Here is a 12948-nt window from a genome sequence, read left to right on the forward strand (position 1 = left end):
TTTAAATGGCGCGTTTATTTATTACAAATCAGCCGTATATTTCTGCCACTGTATGCCCTTGGATATATCACGATTACATTTTTCAGACAGTTCCAAATTACAGTGTATCCCGAGTGTTTCAATGGTCGGTACTTATTAAATGTAGGATATGTTCAGAGAGAGCGGCTTAAAATGTGACATTTCAACCGATGAGTGCGTTATTGCGCAGTAAAATGCTCTGTGTTAAATCAGCTCTTAACATAGTAGCGTATGAGTTTCATAGGGACCTTATGCACTCTGTAAGAGCTGATATAACATTGAACATTTTACTGGGTAGATTCTGAATACACAAGGGCAAATTTACTTAGGAAAAAAAAAAACTTGAAGAAGTATTCTTATAATTATCCCTTGTGGCCCCAAATAAAAAAACTGTGTGTGATTATCCTAATTTCTGGTTTGCGGGCCCTGGGAAAGTGTTGAATGGCTTTGCTCTGGGGCAAAGATTTCAGAGGAACCTAGACACTGTGCTTATTTTTAAAAAATAGCAACATGTCTTCTTTCACTTCCAGAAGGGAAATTACGCTCGAAGCTCTACCCGGTACCCAGCTATTTCTGCCATTATTGTTCATTTTAGGAATCAAAATAATAGTTTTTGACTCCCACTACCCTAAAATGCCCACTCACCACCTCTTTGATCACAGACACCCTCCTCTCTCCTGAATATTCTTAAGTGTAGGGTAATCTACCGTGTGCATTTATTATTTTTTTTAAATAACTAAGGGACTTTCCTGTACTGTGTCAAAGTCAGAACATTCCCTGGCTCTGATGGCAGGGCCCTCAACGTGTGTAACACGGATTCTCTGCTGTGGGGCACCAAATGTTCTTGTGGCCCTTTTCTTGTCCTTCTGGTGGACGTTCTGAAAGGGTCTTGGCCGAGCGTGGGGGTGTGCGATAAATGGAGCAGAGGCGACTACGCTTACAGACCGGAAACCTCCCGTTGTTTCGCAGTTGTGAGGGCGGAAGGAGCGTCGGTGTTGCCCATCCGGTTGGTCTATAGAATCTCCGTTTACAGAATCATGAGTGCATTGTCCCGCCAGAGAATTTAACCTGTAAGCTTCAGGTCAGAAACACCCCCCCCCCCAGTTTTTGGCCGGACCGCAACAGCGGGGCCAGCCCTACAAACGCGAATGTCTGTGACTGAGTGACTGAGTGAGTGATGAAGTTACACCATTGGTCAGCCGGTCCAGCCATATACTAGGTTTTGACCTGGTCTTGTTTAAACTAGTATAAGAGCCTGGTGGGGCTGTTTGTTAGGGCACCCATCAAACCCCCACCCCCACCCCCGTTTCACCGGTCATCAACCCCCACCCCCACCCCCCGTTTCACCGGTCATCAACCCCCCACCCCCCCCCCGTTTCACCGGTCAAGAAGAGCCTATGTGTGCAACGCTCAGGAAGGGCTCGTCTGATTTTGTGTTTTGAGCTGCTGTCTGCTCCCCTGTTGGCCTAAACTGACTCGATAGGGTGAATGGCAGTTCTGCAGGTTGCTTCAAAAAGTGCTGATTGGATGGGACTTGATTTTGGTAACCAACCGGCACCTTTTCCAGGGTCCGTTAAGAAGGGCTGCTGGGTGAAATTCCCTGGCCCGGGACAAAATTACATTTCATTACTGGGCCCACAGACCATTGCGCCCCCCCCCCCACCTCGGCCCTCAGTGCTGGCCCTGATGTTAAGAATCCTAATTCATTCCCAGCCTTTTCCACCTCTCTTTCATTCTCAGCCGTGATTGGGTCTCACTGTGATTTTTGGTGCGGCCCTTGGCCCTAAACATGGTCATGCCATTTTTGTTTAGGTGTGTTGGGACAACTGTCATCCTATCACCAATATCGGTCTTTCTGTCCATCGCTGTCTGCCGCTAAGGCGATTTACACTGAGCAGCCTCTTCAGCTTTAACTCGCACGAAAAGATCTGTTGCGAACTGGTTTAGTCCTGCATTTTAAATAGAGGCCTGTCGCTCTGTGAGGATTTGGTAACCCCCCTCCAAGTCTTTTATTTTGATGTGGTTCGGAGTCTGCCAGACTGTGTCTGTTCTTAAACTCTGAACTTCCTCTGTGCCGGGCTGCACTTGTTCCAGTGAAACACGGTCAATGAACTCCGGCCCTCTGTGATGCCACGTGGAGCATTCCTTTCATGTTAAAAGCGCGTTATATTTATTTCTTAATAGCCCCCGTATTGGGGCAGCTGGACTTATGATGGATTTTCTGTCTGCGTTAACTTATAAATACATCATAAATACAGTGAGCCGTAATGTAAATTACAGACCTTCGGTCTTGAGCGGTGCACACACGCCTAAATACTGCGGGTTCCCTCGAGGGGGGGGGGGGGAGGGGAGGGGTGAGAGGGAGAGAAAGTGAGGGAGGGAGAGAGAGAGAGAGCGACAGTGTGAGTGACAGGGAAGGAGAGAGCGAGAGAGAGCAAGAGAGAGAGAGTGTTGGTCGGCAGAAAACAAGGGCAAGAATTGTTTGAAGTTAATGTTTTGACTCATTTTTGGCTGGATTGCAACAGCCCTATAAACGCAAATGTTTGTGACTGAGTGACTGAGTGAGTGATGAAGTTACACCATTCATCGGCCAGATGAAGTGTGTTAGGTCCAGCCATATGCTAGGTTTTGACCTGGTCTTGTTTTTGTGATTCCCTGCTGTCCCATGATGATGCCTCTGCCAACCCTGTTCTCTGCTTTTGAGTCTCTCTCTCTACCCCTCTCTCTCACTTTCCTCTCCACTTTCTCACTTTCTCTTCCTTGCTATCTAACTCTTTCGCTCTCAAATTCAAATTCAGAATGCTTTATTGGCATGAAATACATTTGTACATATTGCCAAAGCATACACACAGAAACAGGAATAGGAATTCAAACAACATGAAAAACAAACAACATTGTGGTAACGACAACAATGCAAACAACAGTGTGGTAATGGCCACAGTGAGTAGGCTATATAATAATAATAATAATAATAATAATAATAATAATAATAATAATGTAGAAAAAAGAAAATGGAAAAAAAGAAATATAAATTAATTAATAATTAAAATAAATATATTTGTGGTGGTCAAACAGTGTCCCTCAGATTATGGCAGGCCAGGATGTACTTTGCTGCTAGTGGAGCTGTTGGCCTTTCTCCTAGCAGGATTTGCATTTTTTTCTAATTTGTTTGGGAAAGGAAGTCCTTTATAATTAGAGAAAATTTGTTGAAGTAATGTGTCCTAATTTCTGAATATTTTTCACAATGTGGGAGGAAGTGCATCTCCTTCTCACTTTCTCTCTCTGTCCCGCCGCAGCACCACTGTGTTGGCACGACTGGAGCAGGACGTAGGGTGGTGTGTCTCTCCAGCGTTTGTTAAAATTGGGTGAAAATGTAGAGAGAGGGAGAGAAAAGGAAAGAAAATAGAGAGGGATGGGACAGGCAGAGAGAAAGGGAAGTGTGTGACTGACGTTTTTATGACGGCGTCCGAGCCCCCCCACACTTTTTCAGCTGTTTACTGTTCCCTGTTTACTGAGGCCTGCCATGGCGTGTGTGTGTGTGTGTGTGTGTGCGTGTGTGCGTGGTGCTATGTGCCTGTGTACGTGTGTGTGCATGTGTGTGCCTGTGTGTGTGTGTGTATGTGTGCGTGTGTGTGTACATGTGTGTGCCTGTGTGTGTGTGCCTGTGTGTGTGTGTGTGTGTGTGTGTGCGTGTGTGCCTGTGTGTGTGTGTGTGTGTGTGTGTGCCTGTGTACATGTTTTCGTCCTTTTTCGTTGAAAGCCAGCCATTTACTGTGTCTCTCTTGCTTTGTCAGGGTGAAGCCCCAGCTTGATTTACTGCGTCTGCGGGAATTTCATTACTGTGTGCTCTTGCCTTTACGAGGGCCAATTTACTTTACTGACATCAATTATAACTGATCTTTGCAGCGTGTGATCTTTGCAGAACGTCACCTCACAGGGCGCTCGTACGTTATGTCTCCGCCTAGTGGCCAAATTTGTGAACAACGTCAGTTAGATGTTTCAGTTTAGCTTAACTTCTTTTTTTAATTACTGAAAAAAGAAAATGAATCTGATTTTTTCCCCTCGATGGTATCAGTATAATGTCATTTGTCAGGGATATATGGGATTATCATATTTAATATAATAATTCTGAGCAGGTAGTACTGAAAGGTCAAATGTCTATTGGCATGTTTCAGAGGTGGTATTGTTGTGGTATGACACATCTTTTTTAATTTCGTAAAAAATATGTAAATTATGAAACTTTGTTTTATGAAATAGTGGAATATATGTTGATATGTGTGGTAATAATATTATATGATCGCAATTTGCTTTCAGGCATTATGGGTATCATAATCGGACTGTGATGTGTGTGAGAGAGAGAGAATGCAAGAGAATGTGTGTGTGTGTGTGTGTGTGTGTGTGTGTGTGTGTGTGTGTGTTTCCTGGAGGAGAGTTTGCTGAGCAGCAGCAGAGGCACAGACTTGGGGGGGGGCACACAATGTCCACCATTCTTCAGGGGAATTCGATACCTGCCATCGCAGGTCAGAGTCTGGCCCGGCCTGGGCCCGCTGTGGTCTGCCGTTTCCTACCCCCCTTTGAATTTCCGTAGCGTTGAAACGACACTCATCTAGTCCCCATCTATCCAAAATCCTCCCCCCCTCCCCCAACTCAACCATCTGTCCTGCTCCCTGTCCCACCCCTCTCCCCTACGCCCCACCACAGCCAGACTCTCAGTATTAGTGAAGCCCCATCTGAAAAAGTAATATAGGTCAAACGTCTGTTCAAAAAATACAAAAATACACATTCCCCCTCCGGGCCGAAATGTGCTTCTCTTATGAGTGAAAGGCACTGATTGTTGTTCCAGTCGCAGGCACACTCAATACTTATTCGCAGAAGTGCACAGGAGTAAGGAGATTCAAAGCCTCACGCGCCAGTGCCCGCTGGTCTCTTTGCCTAGGTTCTCTGGGTCCTGCACAGTTTTGCTGTGCAGCTAACCGGGCGAAATGCTACTGCAGCCAAGGTGGTGAACGTTTACCTTGGGACACGGGTGATGTAGCACGGATTTCCACATGGAACACAGCTGTGCTGTGCTCTGGAAGGTGTGAAATGCGTTGTTCGGATTTGGTTGTGCAAACTGTGGCGGCGTGGGAGAGAAGGGCGGTGAGGAGCGGGTCGTTTCCGGTGTATTTCAGTGTTGGCTCTCCCAAAAAGCCGCATTATTAGGGTTAAGACTTGCTCAGGATCTCTGGGGATTGTGTGGGGCTCTTAGCAAACCACCTGAGATTAAAAATGATTCCCAGGAGCAACGTCTCAGGAAACCTCAGACAGGAAACCGACAGCCGTGAACTACTGAGAGTCAGACACAGCCATCCCTCATCCATCCATCATCCCCCTACATCTATCCCCCTCATCCACCATCCATCCCCCTAATCCATCCCCATCATCTCCCTAATCCATCCTCCCATCCACTCCCTCATCCACCCATCATCCCCCTACATCTATCCCCCTCATCCATCCATCCCCCCATCCACTCCCTCATCCACCCATCATCCCCCTACATCTATCCCCCTCATCCATCCATCCCCCATCCACTCCCTCATCTATCCATCATCCCCCTAATCTTCCCCCTCATCCATCCATCCCCCATCCACTCCCTCATCCATCCATCATCCCCCTACATCTATCCCCTCATCCATCCATCTCCCCATCACATCTACCCTCATCCATCCATCATCCCCCTACATCTATCCCCCTCATCCATCCACCTACATCTATCCCCCTCCTGCCATCCTCTCGTCCATTCATCCCTCATCCATCTCATCTACGCCCCATCCGTCCCCATTCCATCCATCCCCATCCACCTCCTCCATCCATCCCCCTATGCACTCCTTCATCCATTCATCCCTCATCCATCCTGAACATCCGTACCTTGCATTCATCCCTCCCTTGTCCATCTGTTCCTGATCTATTCTTCCCTCATTCACCCCCTCCATCCATCCCCCAAGATCCATCATGACCTGTTTTGTCCTTGGCCACACCCCTTTATGAATATTCATGCTGCGCACGCATCAAATTAAAACGTTTCTGCTTGGAAACGTTCCCTTTCGCTGAACTGTCTCAGTTAAGAACACAGAGACAGCCATCTGGCTGGTCTAGAGAATCTTTGCCTTCAGGCCCTTAATCCTGCACCCAGGTGTGTAGACGCCTTTGTTTATTTTTTTTATTTGTTTTTGTTTTCTCTCTTATTTGGTCTGTCAGCAGTTGTAGAAAGACAGCACCTCTTGGAAACCGGTCGGCACCGGTCGGCACCGGTTTCCGTGGGGACGGAACGGGCTTAATGACAGACTCCTTCCTGTCCGGCGCTGAGTAATGACACGCTTGGGCTGCCGTAGATTTTGGGGTTTGTGGTTTTCACGGTGTGGTCTGATGGCTGTGTTCTCTTGTTTAAGTGCAGGGCTCCCTCGAAGGACTGTGGCATTACTGATGCCTGTACGCACGCATATAGGAGCTTCACAGACCCCTCCATTTTGATTATTATGTGGTAGATAAGTATGGAAGTATGGTCCCTTATCTGCAAGTCCATTGGAAAATCTTGACCACTGATTTTTTAAAAATTTTATTTAAATAAAATTGGAATGAGATATAGTGTGACTTTTACAAACCCCAAAATGGGTTCATGATGTGCCATTAGCGACTATGCGGTTTTAACATCAGCTAATGGGGTTCTTAATTAAATCCTAAATCCTAAACCAATCACAGTAATTTGCCATGGAGAACAAAGACTTTTAATTGGTTACACATTATTAGCTCCACCCACTACGGTAGTGGTTCTCAAGTTTGGTCCTGGGGGACCCCTGTGTACACTGGTTTTCATTCCAACTGATATCTTGCTCAGTTAAGGTTGTTGAACACATTTTTCTTTCATAATTTTGTCCTTAAACTTGTTAACAAAAAGTATGGAGGTTTGGCTTTGCCTAGGAATTATTCATTATTTACCAAATGGTTAGTGTTAGTGGCCAGGTGTCCACACTTTGACCAATTAGGAGCCTGTTGATCCGCCTTCATCATCAACTGAACTTTTTAAACCTCTCTTTATGTAATTGTTTGCAGTGTAAATATGGGACTTTTATTATTCATGGCATAATCCCTTTGAACACGAAAAGCACTTAATTAAGGAAAATTAAAATCCTGGGACTGCAGTTGTGGTTGGAGCTAAAACCAGCACACACAGAGGTCCCCTAGGCCCAAACATGAGAACCATTGCATTGCGGGATTTCCTGTCACTTTCCTGCTGTTTATTTTAAATCCAGCTCAAACCAGATCACTCTGGTATTGGTCAGATAAAACTCTCTTTGTCTCTCAGACAGTAACCGTTTGAAATTTGTAGCATAAAAATCCTCACAGATCACAGCCTTTCTGGGCTGAATTCACATTCCTGACTGGTTTTATTCATGTTGAACTGGGGGACTCAATCTCCCGTCCTGGAGGGCCGCAGTTTCTGCTGGCTTTTTTTTGTGCTTTACTTTCAATCCGTAAGCAAATTTAGGCCTTGGTAACAATGTGTGAGGAGTCTTTAGCCAATCAGTGACTTAAATTAAGAACTTACTGTAAGTGCAGGAACACATCAAAAACTCTGTGTGGTTTAGACAGCAAGCCTGACCTGTGTGCTGTTGTATTAACTATTCTTTCTCTTTCTCTGCCTCTTCCCTCTTTCTCTCTCTGTCTGTCTCCTCTCTCCCTCTCTCCTCTGTCTCCCCCCTCCTCTTCTCTCTTCTTTCTCTCTCTCTCTCCTCTCTCCCGCTATCTTCTCGCTCCCTCTCCTCCTCCCTCCCAGACCCAGTGGATGTGCTGCGGGTGCTGCAGCTGCCCTCTCTGCCTGAGGGGGTGCGGAAGGTTCCGGGCTTCTGCACCTCCCGCCGCTCTGGCTCCGCTGACCAGGCCTACCGCATCACCAAGAAGGCCCAGATCTCCGCCCCCACCAAGCAGCTCTTTCCAGGTACGCTGTTCCCCTGCGGGCCGCCCAGCCCAGCGCTCAGCCCCCTGTCGTGACATGCCACTCCTGTCACAACTCCACCCACAACATGCCACTCCTGTCACAACTCCACCTACGACATGCCACTCCTGTCACAACTCCACCCACAACATGCCACTCCTGTCACAACTCCACCTACGACATGCCACTCCTGTCACAACTCCACCCACGACATGCCACTCCTGTCACAACTTCACCTACGACATGCCACTCCTGTCACAACTCCACCCACGACATGCAGCTTCCTGTCATGACCCCTGTTGTAATGTGCGGTCTCCTGTCACAACATGTTCTCTCCCGTCACAACTGCTGTCACAACATGATACTTCCTGCCACAGCTCCCATCGCAACATGCAGCTTCCTGACACAAATTCTGCTTCCTGTCATGACTCACGTCACAACATGCAGCTTCCTGACACAACTGCTGACGCAGCATGATGCTTCCTGTCACGACTCCTGCTTCCTCTCGCAAATCCTGTCACAATATGCAGCTTCCTGTCACAACTATGGTTCCAATAGGATTCCCGTCACAACTCGTATCGCAATGCTGTTCTGTCTCACAGCGTGCTACCAGGTGTCACAGCACACATCCTCCATCCCAGCACATCACTGCATGATTACATATTGCTGTGTGTAACTGAATTCGGTCTCCTGTCACAACATGTTGCCCCAGAATTCTGACGTGTACTGCTACATGCCACCACCCTGTAACACATCGTCCCTTGTCTCAGCACATGGATTCTGTCTGCAACAGGTCTCTCTCTTTCATCGCACACAGCCCCATGACAACGTTGCCACAATATGATACTAAACTGTCTGCTCGGCACTCGAGAGATACAGTTAACTCGCAGGTTTAGGATTAAAGTGCCTCGCCGTGGAAATTAGTCATACCCATGTACTGCCTGTAGGGGGCAGTGTCGGTTTCTTCCCTGGAGTCTCAATCTAATGCTTTCTCACACTACTCCTCCATACCCTTATCGTACTCGTCACTCCACCTTCTGCCAATCAGCTTATGGCATTAACATATTACATGTATCACGTCAACAGTAGTTACGCTTTCTAAAGGAATCTCTTCTGACTGATTAATGATGCACCTAACACACAAAATAAGAACATAAATAAAAGAAACTGAAATTCACGTGAAAACACGATTAAAAGCGTACTATGCAGGATTTTTATCCTTGCTGTGGTCCTGTGTTTGCAATCAAAGAGTTCTCCTTAACCCCACCCACTCACCTCCATTGTTATATTTTATGTCCTTTTCTTATACCATTTTTATTTTTATACACCTGTGTTTTTGATAGCTGTCACCATTGAGGAAAAGCAATTCCAAGGTTGACTGGTTTTTGAATGAGTCCCAAGGTAAATCCTGCATAGTATGCTGTTAGGTAACAGGAAAATATGGCACAGGTGAACCAGACACGACAGACAGGACTTCAAATTCAAAATCATGGGGAAACACGATCGAGCAACACTCTCAGAAGGGTACAGTGGATGTACATTATTGTTCTTTAAGGAACAGATGTACCCTTAAAGTAGAAGTATATTCAATTTTGGTACTAATAAATACTGTTAAGAAGAAAAAAAAAGTGTAAATTAATTATGTATCACTGGCCAGGGGAACAAAAGGTACAAATGAGTTACGTAGCGCTGTCTGGGGGTCCACCTCTGGGGTCCCACCCCTGTGAGAGGCGTTTGTATCCTTTAGGCCCCTTATGGCTTTCTTTCTGAAAGTGTGGAACACACAGGACCGCTCGGCGGTTCAAATCGCTGCGTGCTGAGACCGAGCTGCCGCGTCCGCCCCCCCCCGCAGGTCGCTTCCCGGAGAACTTCTCCATCATGGCGCTGGTGAGGGCTCAGGCGGGGCTGCAGGCCTTTCTGCTGTCCATCTACAGCGAGCAGGGCGTGCAGCAGCTGGGCGTGGAGCTCGGCCGCTCCCCCGTCTTCCTGTACGAGGACCAGAACGGCAAGCCCGCCCCCGAGGACTACCCGCTCTTCAGGGGCATCAACCTGGCCGACGGCAAGTCAGTAACACCCCTGCCCTGCCCTCAACCCCGCCCCTATCTCCACCTTCAGCCCCGCCCCCATCCGCCCAATGTCCACCTTCAGCCCCGCCCCTATCCCCACCTCAGCCCGTCCCCATCCCCACCCTGCCCCGCCTCAGCCCGCCCCTATCCCTGCCTTCAGCCCTCCCCCAATCCACCATCTGCCCCGCCCTATCCCCACCTCAGCCCCGCCCCTATCCCCGCCCTCAGCCCCGCCCCCATCCCCGCCCCATGCTCCATCCCTATCTCCACCCTCTGCCCCGCCCCCATCCCAATCCCATCCCCTGCCTCAACCCCACTGTGACCACGCCTACTCTTTTCCTCCTCTTTGCCTACTCTCGCTCTTCCTCTCCCTCACTCCCTCTTTCTCTTTCTATCCTTTTCTTCATCCCCCACCGCGTTGCACCAAACCGCCGCTGTTCCTCCTCCCGTCCTGCAGGTGGCACCGCGTGGCCATCTCGGTGCAGAAGAAGAACGTCACCCTGCTGCTGGACTGTAAGAAGCGCATGACCCGGCCCCTGCCCCGCAGCGAGCGCCCCACGGTGGACACCAAGGGCATCACCGTCTTCGGGGCGCGCATCCTGGACGAGGAGGTGTTCCAGGTCAGAGACTCCGGAAGGTTCTGTCGCCCCCCCCGGAAGACACCGGCCTGATAACAAGCTGCTCTCTACAGACTCAGTGTCTGTAATTCACACGCTGACTCTGGAGTTCTCTTGATGGGGATTCGGTTAGGGGGCGTTTCCCTTCGTACGTTTATGACTGAGGTATTAAGAGTTTGTGTGCGTCTGTGTGTTTTCGTCGTTCTCAGGGAGACATCCAACAGCTGCTGATCGCGTCCAACCCCCAGGCCGCGTTCGATTTCTGTGAGCACTACAGCCCGGACTGTGACTCCCCCCTGCCCAGGACTCAGGCCCAGGACCCAAACACCTACGTGAGTGACAGGGTCACGACTGTGACTCACCCTGTAAAACACAGCAGCACTGGAGCGCTGTGTATGTAACACAACCGAGTGTCTCACACACACATACACTCATTATACACACACTATACACAGATACACACACACACATACACATACACTCAATATACACGCACACTATACACATACACACATACGCATTACACACACACACACACACACACAGCGCTGTGTATGTAACACAGCCGAGTGTCCCACACACACACACACATACACATACACTCATTATACACACACACTATACACATATACAAACACACACACACACTATACACATACACGCATTACACACACACACACACGCACATACAGCGTATACACATACACTCATTATACACACACGCGCACACACACATACACATGTATACATACACACTATGCACATACACACATTATACACACACACTATACACATACACTCATTATACACACACACTATACACATACACACATACGCATTATACACACACATGCACACACACACACACACACTACGCTGCGTATGTAACACAACCATGTGCCTCACACACACATACACGCGTATACACACACCACACGCACGCCCTTACGCCCTCCTGCAAGCAGTCCCCTCCTCGACCAACACAAGTAATGACAACAGCCATCAAGGACCTATGACTCCGCCCCCTACACCTCCAGGAGGGCCAATCAGAGTAAGCCATCAAAGTACAGCTCCTGTCCTGATGCACCACTGAGTTTGTATCAGTCCATGCTCTCTCTGTCACTCTCTTTCTCTCTCTCCTCCTGGACAAACTATCAGAAAAAAAACATGTCTAACGTCAGAGCCTTCCCAGCCAATAGAATTAGACCAGGGACAGTGACATCATCCCTCAGCTTCCTATACATTGAATTTACATTTATGTCTCCGTGACAACACAGTCAGCACTAAGCAACAACGACCAACTGACAAAGAAGGCCTTAGATATCCCAGGATGCATCAGGTAAATTTTATGAGAGTGGGGGAGAGAGAGACAAGAGAAACGCTGGGGAGAAATGGTGATACAGACTATCTGCTTACTCTTTCAGCATTGCCTTTTTTAAATTTTATTTGTTTTACTTTTCGCTCTGTTCTATCCTTTTTTTACTATCATGTTTCTGTCATGTTCCAGACTGAGGGATTAGGGAGATGCACAGAAGCAGCACTCTCAAAAACAAAACAAAACAAAACAAAAAACTGAAAACATTGTACACAGAGGCAAGGAAAGAATTACAAGACAAAAAGAGAGAAGATTAAATTGACAGAATAAGCTGTATTTTAGCAGAAGCTACTCCTCACAAAAGTCTGAATAATTAAATGATTCAGAAATATTGCTGTGAATATAAATGCCATTATATGTCAGTGCACTAACACCACAGAGACCTCGACAGCCTAAAGACGTACAGACACAGGCAAAGCAAAGTTTAATCTCAATGGAGAAATAGATACTGAGGGCAGTTAGAGATACTGGGGTCAAAAAGTACATTTAATCTCTACATTTACTCATGATGCATTTCACCTCACTGGGCAGTTTGGTACCCTAGTGCAGCTTTGATCATTAGACAAGAGTACCATCTTAGTATTTAGGTTTTTCTTTGGGGATGGGGGGGGGGGGGTTCTCTTTGATGGTTTTTACAGAAAAAAGTGGATCATATTCATAAAGCATTTGCAAAATTTCTGTTTGCTTTATGTGATTATATTTATGTTAAAATATACTATTCCTTATGCTGTCTTTGCTGGGCATTTTAGCCCTTTACGGTGTAAGATCCCTAATGTGTGACCAACCGCTGATGTCACAATCACTACTGCTAATTGAAAGCAACTGTGTTCTAGAACAGTGACTGAAATTCGGGGAAAAAAACATTCCAAAAAACCTAGACTTCAAAGGCTTAAATGTTAA

At 47.3% G+C, this 12948-nt stretch overlaps 1 protein-coding gene across 1 annotated transcript in view; it reads left to right on the forward strand.

Annotated features, from left to right (window-relative positions):
• col11a2 (collagen, type XI, alpha 2) overlaps positions 1-12948 on the forward strand; it is an 81244-nt gene that overhangs the window by 21465 nt on the left and 46831 nt on the right. Inside the window, exons 4-7 of the mRNA XM_064348908.1 lie at positions 7832-7993; positions 9843-10053; positions 10514-10676; positions 10883-11005. Of these exons, the coding sequence (XP_064204978.1) occupies positions 7832-7993; positions 9843-10053; positions 10514-10676; positions 10883-11005 (659 nt within the window). The remainder of the gene's footprint in view (positions 1-7831; positions 7994-9842; positions 10054-10513; positions 10677-10882; positions 11006-12948) is intronic.

The sequence above is a fragment of the Anguilla rostrata genome, chromosome 8 (assembly GCF_018555375.3).
Source record: "Anguilla rostrata isolate EN2019 chromosome 8, ASM1855537v3, whole genome shotgun sequence".
Taxonomy (NCBI): Eukaryota; Metazoa; Chordata; class Actinopteri; order Anguilliformes; family Anguillidae; genus Anguilla; species Anguilla rostrata.